Genomic DNA, 15,258 nt, shown 5'->3' with positions numbered 1-15,258 from the left:
ACAGGGATACTCACAGCACTATGTAGGTACCACTGGGAAAATTCTCGATTAGCTTTCCCTTGAGATCACTTAGAATCTATGCTTGCAACCCCTTGAATGTTGGGCTCTGTGCTCTAAGATAGTAAGAGCCTTACCTACCCTGTTTATGTTTTGGGTGTGACAGTCACGTATGGGAAAGTTGTGACCTACATATTATCTTTCCTTTCCAAACCTATCCTCTTCCAAACTTTCCTATTACTGTGGGATGCATCACCGCCATACCACGCGTCCAGGCTGGCTTCAGTTCCTTACCCTACATTGCCAAATCCTGTTTCTGCCTCTGTGTCTCTTGCACCTGTCCTCACTATTCACACAATGACCACCCTGTATTTCAGTTTCTCATCACATCTTGCCTAAACTATATTAACTTCTAATTGGTCTCCCTGTTTCTGGTCTCTTCCCTATCCTCCACACAATGGCCAAACTGATTTTTCTAAAGTGCATGTTTAACCATTTCAGTGTCCTACTAGGAAACTCCACTAACTCTACGATTAAATGTTATTTCGACATTATCTCATCCTTTTAAAACGCCTATTTTTGTATAAATATTACATGATTTGTAAATAAGTAAATATACACATATTGGGTACAGGTGCTAAAACATTCTTTACCAATGGGGTGTTCAATCAAAAGGTTTGGAGATCTTTGTTCTAAAAAGATGGCTTACCAATAATTCTATTTCTGTTTTATGGCAACATTCCCCTAAGAGATATGAAATCCTAGGGATTTTGTGTTTTTTGACATAAGATCCTCTTGTTTTGACCATTTCTAAAGTTTCCTTCCTTCTACAGCTTTTTTGCTAAAAATTCTATCTTGATGTTAAAATTCAACTTTGTTTTAGATTTTAATTTTGTCTTATGTGAAACAAGAACACAATGGTGTTCTAATACAGAGACTGTGAATTATGATATACAAGGAGTATGAGATATGTTTTGTGAAAATGTTTCCTTTTGTGAAACAGTATCAGGATGAGAGATAATCAAGTGGGTTCCTCATGCCTCTGCATAAAAGCATACCAAAACACATAAGAAAAACTAATGTGGAAAACATCAACAAAGAGCTCTATTTTATAATGTTCTGTAAGTCTATAAAGCTAGGTTTTCTTCTCTAATTAAAGGGAGGATGAGTACACCAAGAACTCTAACAAGAAGGGAATAAGTTAAAAGCTACACTGTTGCCATTAAGTAGGCAAAAAAAAAATTTAAATAAATTTGGCATATTAACAGTACAAGATTAAAATAGAGACATACCTAACCAGTTTTTAAAATGTTTGAAACCATTAATATCAAACCTGGTTAAGCTATGTTCCTTCTTCTAAAGGAAAGAGAAATAAAATCTCAATACCTTTTTGTTATAACTTAATAAAATTATAGAACTTAAGATAATTCACTTTTAGTAAACATTTGTACTATAATGAATAACTATAGCACTTTGTGTATTGGAATGATGTAACATTCCTTTATATAAAAAAAATTAAATAAAAAATTTAAAGTTCACATGCTGTAAGTCAACATAAATATTTCCTTTATTACTTTCTTAAATAGAGGCATGTGTATATTTTTCTCAAAATTAAATGTTGAGAACAGTACCCAAGGTTAAAACAACCTGTAACTACACAATTCCTTTATAGCACCAAGTTCTTATTTTATTTATGTTTTTATAATTTACCCTTTTCCAAGTACATCTTTACAGTCATAAAGTGAAATGATGCTGTGCTTGGTTTTTCCTATTATATTCTCATTAAAATATGTAAGCTGTATTTACTAACAACTGGTTTAACCACTTTGACTGGACTGACCAACTAGATAATTTAGCCCAAATGGGCAAAACTCATTCTGTGTATACATGCAATAAGAAAATTTTTCTTTATAAAAGAACCTAAGCCCATTTAAATATTCCACATTTATATGCACTCAGATTTTTGATACTTTACACAGAAAACAGTGGTAAATGTATAAACAAAGCTTAAGAGGAGTTTAAGTTAATTCATGGACTAGATTCATAACAATTTATTATAGTAACTTAGGGGATGTTCAAGGAACATTCTAAAAAAAAATTTTTTTTGGTTAGTGCTCCAGACAGCAATCTCCCTCAATACCCCAAACCATTTGGGGCAGAACACTGTACTAACATGGTATACATATATTCATGGTTTTTAACACTAATGAGGGAAAAAATGTTAGCTTTCATCTGAAATTACAATTCCTTAGAAGATAATAGGAATAAATATCCTAGGTTGTGTCAGTGCTGTCTAGAACAATCCTACCCTGTTGGTAAAGGGTGACAGTACAAGTTTCTGGGAAATATATGAGTACTTCTGAAAGGATTCTCTAACCCAGAAGCAGAAAAACTTGTCCACTGTTTTAAATTTAATAGCTTTGATTTCAAGGAAAATAGGAGAGAAAGAGATTCTCTATTTGATGCCAAATCCAAATTTAAAACCAGTCATGGTGGAGTAGAGGTGTGGGGGATACAACCGTCCTTAGCAAAATACATAAAATATATTGGAGGTACTACTTCAGGCACATGAAAGCTCAATGACGCTACATATACTGACAGGGATAAGGTGGCCTAGCAAAGAAAAACAAATTATTACAAAATACAAAATGCTTAGGTGCCAAGTTTATCTTAATAGTTTGAAAAATCATTAAACTAATATGTACTATGTTTTCTTAGAAATTGAAAATCTACACATTAGGGTCAGTGCCACTAATATTGGTATGGTTACTTTAGTAGCCCAGGGTATATGGGAACGCAAAGTGATATGGCAAATCAATTCAAACAACAAAGATATTTGCCTCATTTCCCTGGATAAAGTTTCACTGTCACAAAGCCAAAATTATAATTTTAATACTGATGGGAAAACCATCAAAGTAGTAGAGTGAAGTGGGATAAAATGTTTTTTCAACCAGATTGAAATAACAAGGATGACTAGTGAAGAATGATTTTCTTAAACCAAAGGCACATTCTTTCATTTCAGAGGATGAAGTAATTAAGGATACTAATTCACTTTGGTTAAATATATTAATGTTAAAAAAAGAAAGATTTCAGGTGGCTGAGAAGCAAGCTTTACAGCATTTATACATTTAGTGCAGATGTTAAAGAAAATGACAAAATAAAGGCTATGGCTCTGACCTTATTTTGAATTTTTTTTTTTTAAAGAAACATGTTCAACATTTAAACAAAAAAGACTGGATAAAACAATTTACCAGTAGTTTCTAAGTTCAAGTTTACGGCAAAGAAATGAGAAAAAATATATATGTGTGTGTGTGTGTGTGTGTGTGTGTATACATACATATATATATATATGTATATACATATATGTACACACACACACACACACACACACAAAACCCCAACACCGTTTAAAAAGGAAAATGGAAGCAACTAAAATTAATGGAACTGATAATCTGTATTGAACTGTGGTGGCAATAAAAGTTTTTAATGGGAACCAAAACAAAATGTTTAAGTATCTGTCTACCTAGTAAATAGTTCCTCTTCCCATGATCTTAATGTCAGTATGCTCTTGTTATGAGTTATTTGTAAACCTTCACATGAAATTATATTACATAAAGGAGAACAGAAACTATGACTTGCTAAAGAATTTAATAAAGTAGTAACTATGAAAAGTATTAACTTGGTACTGTGAAAATAATGATCAACCATTTAATACTACCCAGATGTCTAGTGTTTATAGACATAAAACAGATTTTAAACTCTTGCTATATGTAGTCACATAGAGTCAAAATTGAGAGCTGCCCCAAAATGAAGCTTATTTTGGCACCTGTGCTAAATGCTGCTACCTAAGCAAGGTCAAGGAAAAATAAGGAAAAGGACAGTCATGATTTAGTCACATTCATAACTTTTTCATAGAAAAATATAAATATATTCCCTGAATTATAGAACAAAAAAAAATCACTGGAACAGCCAATATTCACCACAAATTCCAGCTCAATTCCTCTAAAAAATGAACTGGTTTTCCCTCAAGGTCATAAGGTGCAATCACCTGTATCAAAAACATTTTCTACATCTAAAACTCTATCATCATCCCCATAATTATATCTTACAGTTCTTCTACCCTGATTTCTTGTTCTTATTTTTGAACGTCGTGGAGCTTTTTTAGTTTTTGCGTAGTCCAAATCCTCCCAGTCGTTATCATCCAACCTTAACCTTGGTCGTTTGCTTTTTCTTGGTAATCTCATTGGTTTAGATACATTACCTTTAAAAGTATTACCACCTCTTCTAACAACATTTGCTTTTCTATTCCTTTTTCTCTTTTTTGTTTTTATATTATCGCTATAGGCAGTATCTGAATCAGTTTCTGTTTCCAGATTTGAATCACATTTGGGATTAGTCTTTGAACTAGCTGCTATTTCAGAACCTTCCAAAATTTTTGATTCAGAACATTTTCTCTTCCTCCCCTTTTCAGACTCTGTTGTGACTTGCTCATGATGAACTTCAGCCTTTCTGAAAGGAATCTTTTGACGAGTTTTCCGTCTGGTTCTTCTACCTGTCCATTTTCCTACCCCAGAACTCATTTCATCTTCAACACTATTATCTGAAGTAGACCTCTGTACCAAAGTTGACTGGAAAGGAATTTTCCTCTTCTTATCTTCTGGATTATGGCTTTTTGAATCTTCATTTGAAGATTCAATTGGGGGATTTTTTGTTGTATGAGATGCAGCACTAGTAGATTTGAGACAATTGCTACGCCATTTCTGATTACTTTCTGAGTCTAAGTCTCCATTTATAGACTCACTAACATTTTTCCTACTACTATCAGAACCAGTATCAAGTAGTTGATCTTCAGAGGTACTTTGTTCATTCAACACTGTTTCACTCTTTAAACTTGTATCTCCCTCAGAACCATACAATGCATTCTCAGGTTTAGTAGAAGCACAATTAAGGGTCTTTTTCCTATACCCATTGCTTCTAGTGCACACATTTTCTGAATTAAAATCTTCTTCATCACTCATTAACCTTATTTTATTGGCAGCCATTGTAGCACTTCTCCGTGGAATCCTTCGGAAACCAATTTTGCCTTTTAATGATTTAACTACTTCTGAAGAATTGCTGTCTGAGTCACTGGAGCATATCCTTTTCTTAGAAGCTTTTCCATTGTGTCCATTTTCTTGGGATACAGAATCTGAGGGCGGAAAAAAGTTCTTTAATTTTTAACAGTAAAATAAATTATTATTTCTATTAGTAGAAAGCTGAAAAGAATAGCATCAAATTCCTATTAGACTATTACTCAAGGTCTTTTTGGTATTTTAGATAAAAAATTCTGCCAAACTACAATCTTAAAAATTTATATAGCACCTTTCTACCTAATATGATATACTCTATTATTTAGTTAACTTTAATGTGACCCATACTCATCACTGACTGGGTCAATTTACCAGCCAATAGACCAACAAGCATTTATTAAGCACTTACTACATGCCAAGCACTGTGGTAGAGGCTGGGAAAACAAAGACAAAAACAGGCCCTGCCCTCAAAAAAAAAATACTCTGTTGGGGAAGACAACATGGACACATAAGTATTTACAAAGTAAATACAGGGTAAAAGGGGTAGTTAGGCATTAGTACATGGAAAGTGGCACTTGAGCTAAAATTTAAATGGAATTACGTATTCTAAGCAGTGCTTCTCAAAGTGCACTTTGCCTTGGGAATCCCTGAGATCCTTGGGCAGGGGGGAAGAAGAGGAAGGGGTGTCTGCAAGGTCAAATGTACTTTCATAATAATATATGATCTGTCTTTTAAAATATTCCTCCCATTTCCAACTACAACTATACATATGTGTGATGCTGAATTTTCTTCATCTATTTCAACCAAAATAACATGTCATAACAGAATGAACTCAGAAGCAGATAAAAGAATCCAGTTATCTTCTATTAAACCAGGCAGAGATTTGCAAAAACAATGCTATATTCCTTACTAAATTGTTTTGGAAAAAGTTATTTTTCATAAAAATGTTATTTATATGAATAGATGATTATTATTTTAAATGAATTAATATTTTTAAAACTTACCAGTTTTATGCTATGACAAATATTTACATAAAAATATTTATAAAAACAAGTTAAAACTTAACATAATAAATATCAATAGATGCAACCCACATAAACAAAAGCTCCTGGGCTCCTCATCAATTCTTAAGAGTGTAAATAAAGAGGTTCAGAGATCAAAAAGTCTGAGAACTGCTGTTCTAGGAGTTCTTAAACAGTGAGTGGTCCAAGACTGTTTAAAATGTGTGTGTGTGTGTGTCTATGTAATATTTCAATATATTGGCTTTGTTATATTATGCATTTTAAAATATTATTCTGAAAAAGGGTCCATAGGCTTTACCAAATTGCCAAAGGTGTCCAGGATACAAAAAAGGTTAAGAGGTGGGAGCACAAGAGAGTACACTACAGGTATAAGGGATAGTGTATATAAACATAAGGGTAGCTAGGTGGCACAACAGATAGAATATGGGGCCTGGAGTCAGGAATACTCATCTTCCTGAGTTTGAATATGACCTCAAACACATCCCAGCTGTGTGAACCTGGGCAAGTCACTTCACTTTGTTTGCCTTAGTTTCTTCATTTATAAACTGAGCTGGAGAAGGAAATGGCAAACCACTCCAGTATCTTTGCCAAGAAAACCCCAGATAAGCGGTTTGTCATAGATAAGGACAAAAGGTAGCTAGCTGGCTGGAACATAGAATGTATTAATGGAAAATGAGAAGGGAAAGGTAGGTTGCAGCCAAGTTGTTTAAACACCCTAAAGAAAATTTTGTATTTAACTCTACTTTATATATATGTAATGTATACATACACACATACACACACATGCATATACATGCATGCATGCATACACATACACACACACACACACACAATTTGTCAAGTCTAGTTGATTCAACTTTACCACATCTCTTTTTCTACCCTGCAGGAGCCACAGGAGTTTACTCAACATGAGAGTGAAATAATCAGACTTGTGCTTTAGGAATATCACTAGTAACTGTGTGGAAGACGGACCAGAGAGAAAAGAGACTTGAGGGAGGAACAGCAAATGGAGAGTGTGGATTAGAGAAAGGGATGGAGAAGAAAGAAACTGTGCAGGCAGCATTAACAAGACTTGGCAACTGATTTTATGCAAGAAGCAAAGGAGTTAGGGATGAATTTAAGTTTGAAAATTGAGGTGATTGGATGGTGATGCCCAAAATATAGAAAAAGAGTGGTGGGAGAGATAATCAGTTTTGCTTTGGAAGTCCTGAATTTGAGATTCTGACAAGTCATCCAATCTGAAATGTCCAGTAATAGTTGGTAACTCTGGGCTGGAGAGAAACTAGGGCTAGAGACTGGATCTAGGCGTTATCTGCATAAATATAACTGAATCCATGGACAGACAGGAAGGAAGAGGGGATGAAGAGGGAGAAAGGGGGAAGGAAAAAGAGCATCGGAAAAGGGGAAAGGAAATAGGGGAGAAGAATGGGAAAGGAGAAAATCTTCTGGAGTATATAGTAAGGGGTGAAGCAAATGGGGGTTATATTTTAATCAGAGACTGAAGAAAATGGAGGATGATGTTAAGGTTTTGAGATGTAAAATAGGGCAGAAGTTGAAGGTTGTGCCAGATGGCTTTCATTTTCTCAGTGAAATACGAGGCAAGGTGGAGGGAGGGGAAGATAGGGGAGGTTTCAGTAGAAAAGATTTGGAACAGCTATTGTGGGGAGTGCTAGAGATTTGATTAGGGAGAAGTAAAAGTATTGTCTTGCAGCTGTACATCATTAAGATTGGACAACCTCAATTTGTAATGAACTCAGACAGTGTGGATGCACAACAGAAACCACAATTATACCAATCCTCTCATCATATTCAAATCTCTCTTCCAAACAGCTCTATTTTCTGCTGTAAGCTACACAACTCTGGTTCACATAATAACACTTATACTTTCAAGCTTCTCTAAATCCTTACTAGAAACTATTGCACCAGAAACCTATTACTGGCAAAAATAATCTCTTCTATGTTAAGTACAGAAGAGAAAACACTAGAGTTAGTGGTAGAGTATCTTGAATATATAGGATGAAATAAGATTTGGATGTAGTACTGTGTGTGTGTGTGAGTATTAAAATGTATAAGAAATCTTGAGAGCAGTGCATAGGAGAGAAAGATGTGAATGAATAGCTAAGTGGGTGAGGTAGCAAAGGAACACAGTGAAACAACGGATTGTGAGTTGGGGAGAACCAGTGAAACCACAAGTTGTGTTAATGCTAAGTTACCTTTCATAATATCTGCTGTCCTTTTATTTGGTTCTGTATTGTCATCATAACTATGGTCAGAATCCAAATCTGTTTCAGATTCATGTTTCAAATAATACTTGGAAACAGTAAGAGGCTTATCCTCCAAATTCCCTGAATTCAAAGATGTTTTCACTATCTTACAATGTCTTCCAGCTTCTTTTTCATTCTTTTCATCTTCATCAGAGTCCTCGGAATCACTTAGGACTTTTGCTTTCCTAAATACAGTAGCACCCTTCCAACAAGTTTTCTTGCATTTTTTACCACTCCATTCACTTGGCTCAGAATCTGCATCCTCCTTAGAACTCTTTCTGGCCTTAGATTTCTCAGCAGAAGTTGATGGACAAGCTCTTTTATTGCCATTCTCTGAATTATAGCCTTCTGAATCTTCCTCAGAAGATTCTATTAAGGGAAATTTTGTTGTAAAACCTGTTCCAGCATGGGCTTTATAACCATTAGCACGCCAATTCTTTTGTGACCCCATTAAATTACTTTCAGATTCAGAACTTCCATTTTCAGATTCACTGACACTTTTCCTAGCAGCACCAGAACACATCTCTGGTGCTGGCTGATTTTGTTTTTTTAGTTCTTTTTCACTTTCTGTCTTTAAACTTTGGTCATCCTCAGAGTTATACAATAACTTTTTTTTAGCTGCAGCAGAGGCATTTCGGTGAGGCAGTTTCCTGCTGATTTTGCTTGCAGAGCAAATACTTCCTGAGCTCAAATCTTCTTCCACGTCACTCATTAGCTTAATCTTATTAGCAGCCACGGCAGCACACTTTCGTGGGATTTTTCGGTTACTTCCAGCTTTGTCTTTGATTGTTTCACTAGTCAGTACTGAATTATCAGAATCACTCAAGTAGACCCTTTTGCGTACAGCTTTTCTACCACAACCATTTTCTAAAAAGACAGAACCTAAAAGAAAGGTGTGAAATGTAAAGTGAATAAAACAATCTTACTTTGATTTAGAAATATAAAGTATAAATGCAAATTAATGGTTAGTATACTAAGCTAAGTCAATCAAATTTTTACTTTGCTTTCAATGTTCTCCTAATACACATTTCTTTAAAATGTTACCAAGTATCTTACCATTTTTCCTTTGAGACGATCTATTTCTAGTCACAATGAAGTTTCTGTTTCTGCTTCTGGAGATCCCGTTACGTAATAAGGGCTCAGGAGATTCAGAGTTCTCTCTATTTTCCTCTGAACTACTGGAAGCTGACAAAGCAGAGAAAGAAGTAATTGAGAGATCTGACATAAGTTTTGTAACAGAGACAAGTTTTTCTCAAAAAGATTCAAACCAACACAGAAGATTTTTTTAAAATGACACAATAATAAGGAATAAATGCTTATGCACTTAAGTACTGATGGTAGCATGTGTCTCAAAGACATTGAATCACAAGTTCCTAACAACACAAGACTGTAGATTTTGAAGGGTGTATCAGGTAATTTCACACGCTGTGAAACAAGTAAACGAGCATCCATTTCAATTTTGTCATAGAAATAGATTTAGAGCTCTAAGGACCATCTAAATCCAACCTCTTCATTTTACAAATGAAATAGATGAGGAATTTGAGGACCAACCTGTACTAGAATTGGAATCCAAGCCCAGGGTGTCTGACTACAAATGCAATGCTCCTCTCACTACATTAACTCCAGGTAGTCCTAATAAAATACTAACCCTGAAACACACGAAGTCAAAGGACAGGTGTTGCTTTTGGATTAGCCATGTGATTTCAGTAGCAGAAGGAACTCTCTATGAACCAAAGCAAATTGACACCTGTTCTGCAACTCAGTCTTGGAGTTGTCTGAGGCACTGAGAGGTTACAAACAACTTGCCAAGCATCTCATAGTCTGTACATTTCATAAGGAGGACTTAAACTCAGTTCTTCCTGAATCATTAAGCTCCCTGAAAATCATGCCTTCGGGGAAGGGGAAGAGGTGTAGAACCCTGGATGCTTCATTTAAAGAAGTCATTATAAAAGAAAATTGCTCCAATACATTAGAAGCAGAATGCAAGGTGAAGAAAAGAAAAACCAATCAGTTACCTCCAGGAAATGAAAATACTCAAAAATGCCATTGCCAAAATCCAAAGTTTCCAAATTAAATTAAAGGTACAAGTGGCCAAAAAGAAGAAAGAAAAAGTACCGAGGAACCACAGTGATGATCACACAAACTTATGTAATAAATAATATGAAGAAAAGGAAATCTTGGAATGCTATACCAAAAGGCTTATAATAATAAAATGCTGCAAAACTGATTGTAATCCTATGCTGCTGGGGGCTGAGGGTGCAGAAGAAAGGGTACAGCAGCTTCAGAGACAGGAATGGAAATGATCTTTCATAGAATAGAGGGCTTTCAAGCACTTCTAATAGAAAGACCAAAGCTGACTAGAATCTTTGAAACACAAACACAGGTGACAAGAGAAACCCAGAAGGGTAAATCTATTTAAGTTAATGGTGATCATTAATTAACACTTACTCTTAACGGGAGAAGCAGAAGTAAGTATCCTTTAAATTGTTATATAGTCAGAGAGGAAGTAAAAAAAAACACGCAAGGTTTTGGAATGGCTTTATTCTGCTTCACTGGTTTTAACAGAAGGGGGAAAAAGGAGGAAAAAGTAAAAGAAGGTACAATGGGAAAAACTTATGTCTCATAATGATGACATGGAAAGAATATACACATGGAGGTCAGATTGGGAGAAGCAGACATCTGATGAATTTCACTCTTAACAGAATAGACAAAGGAGGGTTGAACACATCTACAGAATTTGGTACAGAAATAGGTGGAGACATGGAGAAGGAAGAAGGGAGTTTAAGGAGGCAGTTAAATTTAGAGAGATAATAGTCACAAACAAAATAAAATTCAACTATAATAAAGCAGATCAACTTCTGCGTCTCGTAGTTTCTTCAATTCTCACAACTTCTCAAACCTCTCTAAAATAAGTTATGCATGACATAAAGCAATTTCATCTGTCTCTATAGTCTAGGACACCAAGACCCCAAACAAAGTAAAAAATTCAACAAACTAACAGCAGAGAAGGCTAATTCTTAACCCCTAACATGTTCATTCAACACCAGCTCTCTCACTACCTGCCATACTCAGCAGCAGCAGGGCTTCACAACTCCCACTTGCATGCAACAAAACTCAATTCTACACACCAACATCTACTTTCCCCTATTCCCAGCAGCAGAGAATCAAACTCTAAATGGCAAAAATTTACCCAATCTTTTATAACAATAAGGAACATGACAGCAGTGAGGAGAAAGTGGCACCATTGTACCACCTAGCTGCCCCATATCATCTTAGCTTTTTTCACTTATGGTTAGGTTCAGATTTACAGGATAGATCACTTTGAGCTGCGTCTTGAGCTTGTATGCTATATTATTGCCTTTGTTGCTCTGCGGCAACAAAGCTAGGCTAGAGAACTAAGGAACAGAGGAAAACTGGGGCTAGTTCTGTTCCCTCAAAAATCACTTAGGCAAAGACCTAGGTTGGTGAACCATGATTTTGCAAAGGGAGTGAAGGGCGTGGGAGTGAAAAAGCTTTTAAGATCTAGCCCTGAAGGGAAATTGTCAGTAATTGGGAGTCAGAAAGTAAGCAAAATTAAAAATCTTGAGCATAAGCAGATAAATAGGTTAGTTATTATTAGCAGAAGGAGAAAATGGTATCTAGATCAGAGAAAAGGGTTCAGGCATCTATAAGTATTACAAGATAAAGGAAAATAAATCAACACCTGATGAAGCAGAGAATTCTGTGGATTCCCAAGAGAACATGGAATCATAGCAAAATATTTACAGATTATACAGCAGAAATAACTGGAAGAATAGAAAAGCCTAGGATCCACAGGAGAAAGTCTTATCAAAGAAATAAAAAAGAGGAAAACTGACTGGGAATACACGGAAATGAAAGATAATCTGGAAGAAGCAAAAATACATGATCTATATACATATAAGCAGAATACAGTTATCTGTAAAGTTAGCAGGAAAAAGGCCTTCAAAAGGAGAATTGCAAAGAATTATTCGCAACATAAAAGAATGCTCCAAATCACTAACAATAAGAAAAATGTAAATCAAAACAACCCTAAAATTAGTACCTCACAATCAAATTGGCAAAGATGCCAAATGATGGCAGTAGTCAATGTTGGAGTGGTTGTGGGAAGACAGGCATGCTGATGTATTATTAATGGAGCCGTGAATTAATATAACCATTTTAGAAAGCAACTTGGTATTAAGCAAATATGACTAGTGTAATTGACGACTTATGCGAAAGTAACTAAAATGTCCATATTGTTGGACTGAGAGATGGGCTTATACCATAGAGGCCAATGATAAGAAGAAAGTTCCTACAAACAGCAGAATATTTATAGTGTCATTTTGTGATGGCAAAAAACTAGGAAAAAGGAGATGCTGAACATTTGAAGAATGGCTAAAGAAATTGTGGTACGTGAATGTAATGAAATATCACCATGCTGTAACAAATGATCAATGTGATAAGGACTGAGAAGCACAGAAAATTCTACATGAACTGATACAGAGTGAAGTAAAACCCCCAAACCATTATGTACAAGGGATTACAACAATTTAAAATGAAAGAATAATTATGTACACCCCCCCCCCCAAAGTGAATGAGACAAAATTATAAACAACAAGCAGGGCTTGAAAGAGATGAGAAGACACTCATTCCACCCCAATGCAGATGTGGAAGGTCTGCAAGTTGCTCAGATTTTTGTAATTTTTTAATGAATCAGGCATATTCTTATGTTTTCCTCTTTATTCTACTTTCTTTTGGTTGTTTAAACAATACTATTTCTTATATAAGAAGGCTTTCTGGGAGGGGTGTGGGAAGGGATAATGGGATAAACTGATGATGTAAAAAACAAAAGACGTAAATAAAAACCTGTTAAAGAAAAAAAGACCCAGTTAGTCATAAGGATCTAGGCTTTGTAAAGACAGAAGAGCAGAGAAGTGAGATCAGACTGATGAAGGTGATGACGACGATGATGATGATGATAGCAGCTAACATTTGTAGAATGCCTTAAGGTTTACAATACACTTTACAGATATCATTTGACCCTCCCAAATACCTTAGGAGATGAAGGCACACTTATAGTCCACATTTTATGATGAGAAGGTAGAGAGACACAGACATTAAGTGACTGTCCAGATTCATATAGCTAGCTAGTATCTGAGGCTGGATCTGAATTTAGGTCTTCCTGACTCAAGGTATAGCACTCTATTCTCTGTGCCCCCTAGATACCAACTTGTTCTAGTATTGATTTTATCTGTGTTCTGGGTCAGGTCTACCTTGGGCTAGAAAAACTGTTGACAAAAATTCAATACCTATTTGTTCAAAACTCCTCAACAACATTGGAATGAATGGACCTTTCTTCAATATGGACCTATTTAAATCCAAGATTAACATCTATAAGGGAAAAAAGCTAGAGACTTTCCCAGTAAGATCCAGAGTAAAGCAAAGATGTTCACTGTCATCATTATTTGGTAGTGTTCTAGAACTGTTGGTTATTGGAATCAAACTAAAAAAAGCAACTGAGAAAAGAAACATAGCGAAAGAATAAATAAAATTATTGCTTTTTGCAGGTTACATGAGTAGAGGAAGGAGATGTATCTTTACAGAAATAAAGATAGACTTAAATAACTAGAAAATTTGTTTATGTTTGGATCATACTCAAATAAATAAAATTAATTTACAAAATTAATATTACCAAATTTTATCACCAAAATGAATTTACAGGAAAGGATACCAAACTATCACTTCTCAAACTATATTACAAATAAGTAATCACCCAAACAATTTGTTAAAAAAATAGAGATGATGAACAAGTGATAGAGAAGATGAAAGATAAAGTGAACAATTTTGATCACATAGAATTCAAAAATTGCTGCAAGAAAAATTCCAATGCATCAAAGAGTAGAAGGTAAGCAGTTAATGGGAAAAGAAAAATCTTTGCATCAATTCTGATAAAGGTTTTATTTCCAAGAAATATAAGGGATTGATTCAAATGCATATGAATAAGAAACATTCCGTAATAGATAAGTCGTCAAAGATATAAAGTCAGTTTTTCAAGAGGAGAAATCCAAGCTATTAACAGCCATAAGAAAAAAATGCTCTCAATCATTAAAATTAGAGAAATGCAAATTAAAGTAACTCTTGAGGCTTCACCTTACTCCTAGTAGATTGGCAAAGGTGACAAAAAGGGAAAATGATAAATGTCAGGAGAGGCTATGGGGAATGTTAAATTAATGGTAGAATGGTGAAATAGTCCCGACATTATAGAAAGCTATTTGAAATTATTCCACAAAATTCACTAAACTGATGTACACACACACTTTGATAACAATAACATCACTACGAGGCTTATTAAACTGGAACAAGATCAAAGAAAGAGGAAAAGGATACATGTGTACAAAAATAATTCTAGCACTCTTCCTACAGTGGCAAAGCTTATCAACTGGGCAATGGCTGAACAAACTGTGTTAAATGAATGTAATATACTATTGTGCTCTAAGAGATGATGAAAGAGATGGTTTCATATACACCAAGGAAGACTTCCATTAATAAATACAAAAGGGAAGTGAGCAGAACCGTAAGAATAATTTATGCTGTAACAACGTTTTAATGACAAATAACCCTGAAAGACTTAAGAACTCAATGACTAACCAGGATTCCAGGACTGATGATGAAGTCTGCTACCCACCACCTGAAAAACATGTGCCAAGTTCAAGAGGCATGATGAGACATATATTTTTGGGTATGGCCAACACAAGAATTTGTTTTGCTTGAATATGAATATGTATTAAGAAGATTTCTTTTTTTTTTGTGGGGTGGAGAAGGTAGAAGGGTGTGTCTACAGCCATCACCCTTGGAAGCAACCTATGTAGAGATGTAGCCTGGCAATTGTTCCTACAGGTGCTATAG

General features: G+C 35.1%; 1 protein-coding gene across 1 annotated transcript in view; it reads right to left on the bottom strand.

Annotated features, from left to right (window-relative positions):
• Positions 1-3,460: 3,460 nt before the first annotated feature.
• BRWD1 (bromodomain and WD repeat domain containing 1) overlaps positions 3,461-15,258 on the bottom strand; it is a 150,607-nt gene continuing 138,809 nt past the window's right edge. Inside the window, exons 36-38 of the mRNA XM_027843632.1 lie at positions 9,409-9,537; positions 8,302-9,234; positions 3,461-5,185 (exon numbers count right to left, since the gene is read on the bottom strand). Coding sequence (XP_027699433.1) covers positions 4,029-5,185; positions 8,302-9,234; positions 9,409-9,537 — 2,219 coding nt within the window. The 3' untranslated portion in view covers positions 3,461-4,028. The remainder of the gene's footprint in view (positions 5,186-8,301; positions 9,235-9,408; positions 9,538-15,258) is intronic.

Source organism: Vombatus ursinus, unplaced genomic scaffold, assembly GCF_900497805.2.
Source record: "Vombatus ursinus unplaced genomic scaffold, bare-nosed wombat genome assembly UNPS02014924.1, whole genome shotgun sequence".
In the NCBI taxonomy this organism is placed as follows: Eukaryota; Metazoa; Chordata; class Mammalia; order Diprotodontia; family Vombatidae; genus Vombatus; species Vombatus ursinus.
Note: the sequence above shows the minus strand (reverse complement) of the source record. Positions and strands in the feature narration are given on the sequence as shown.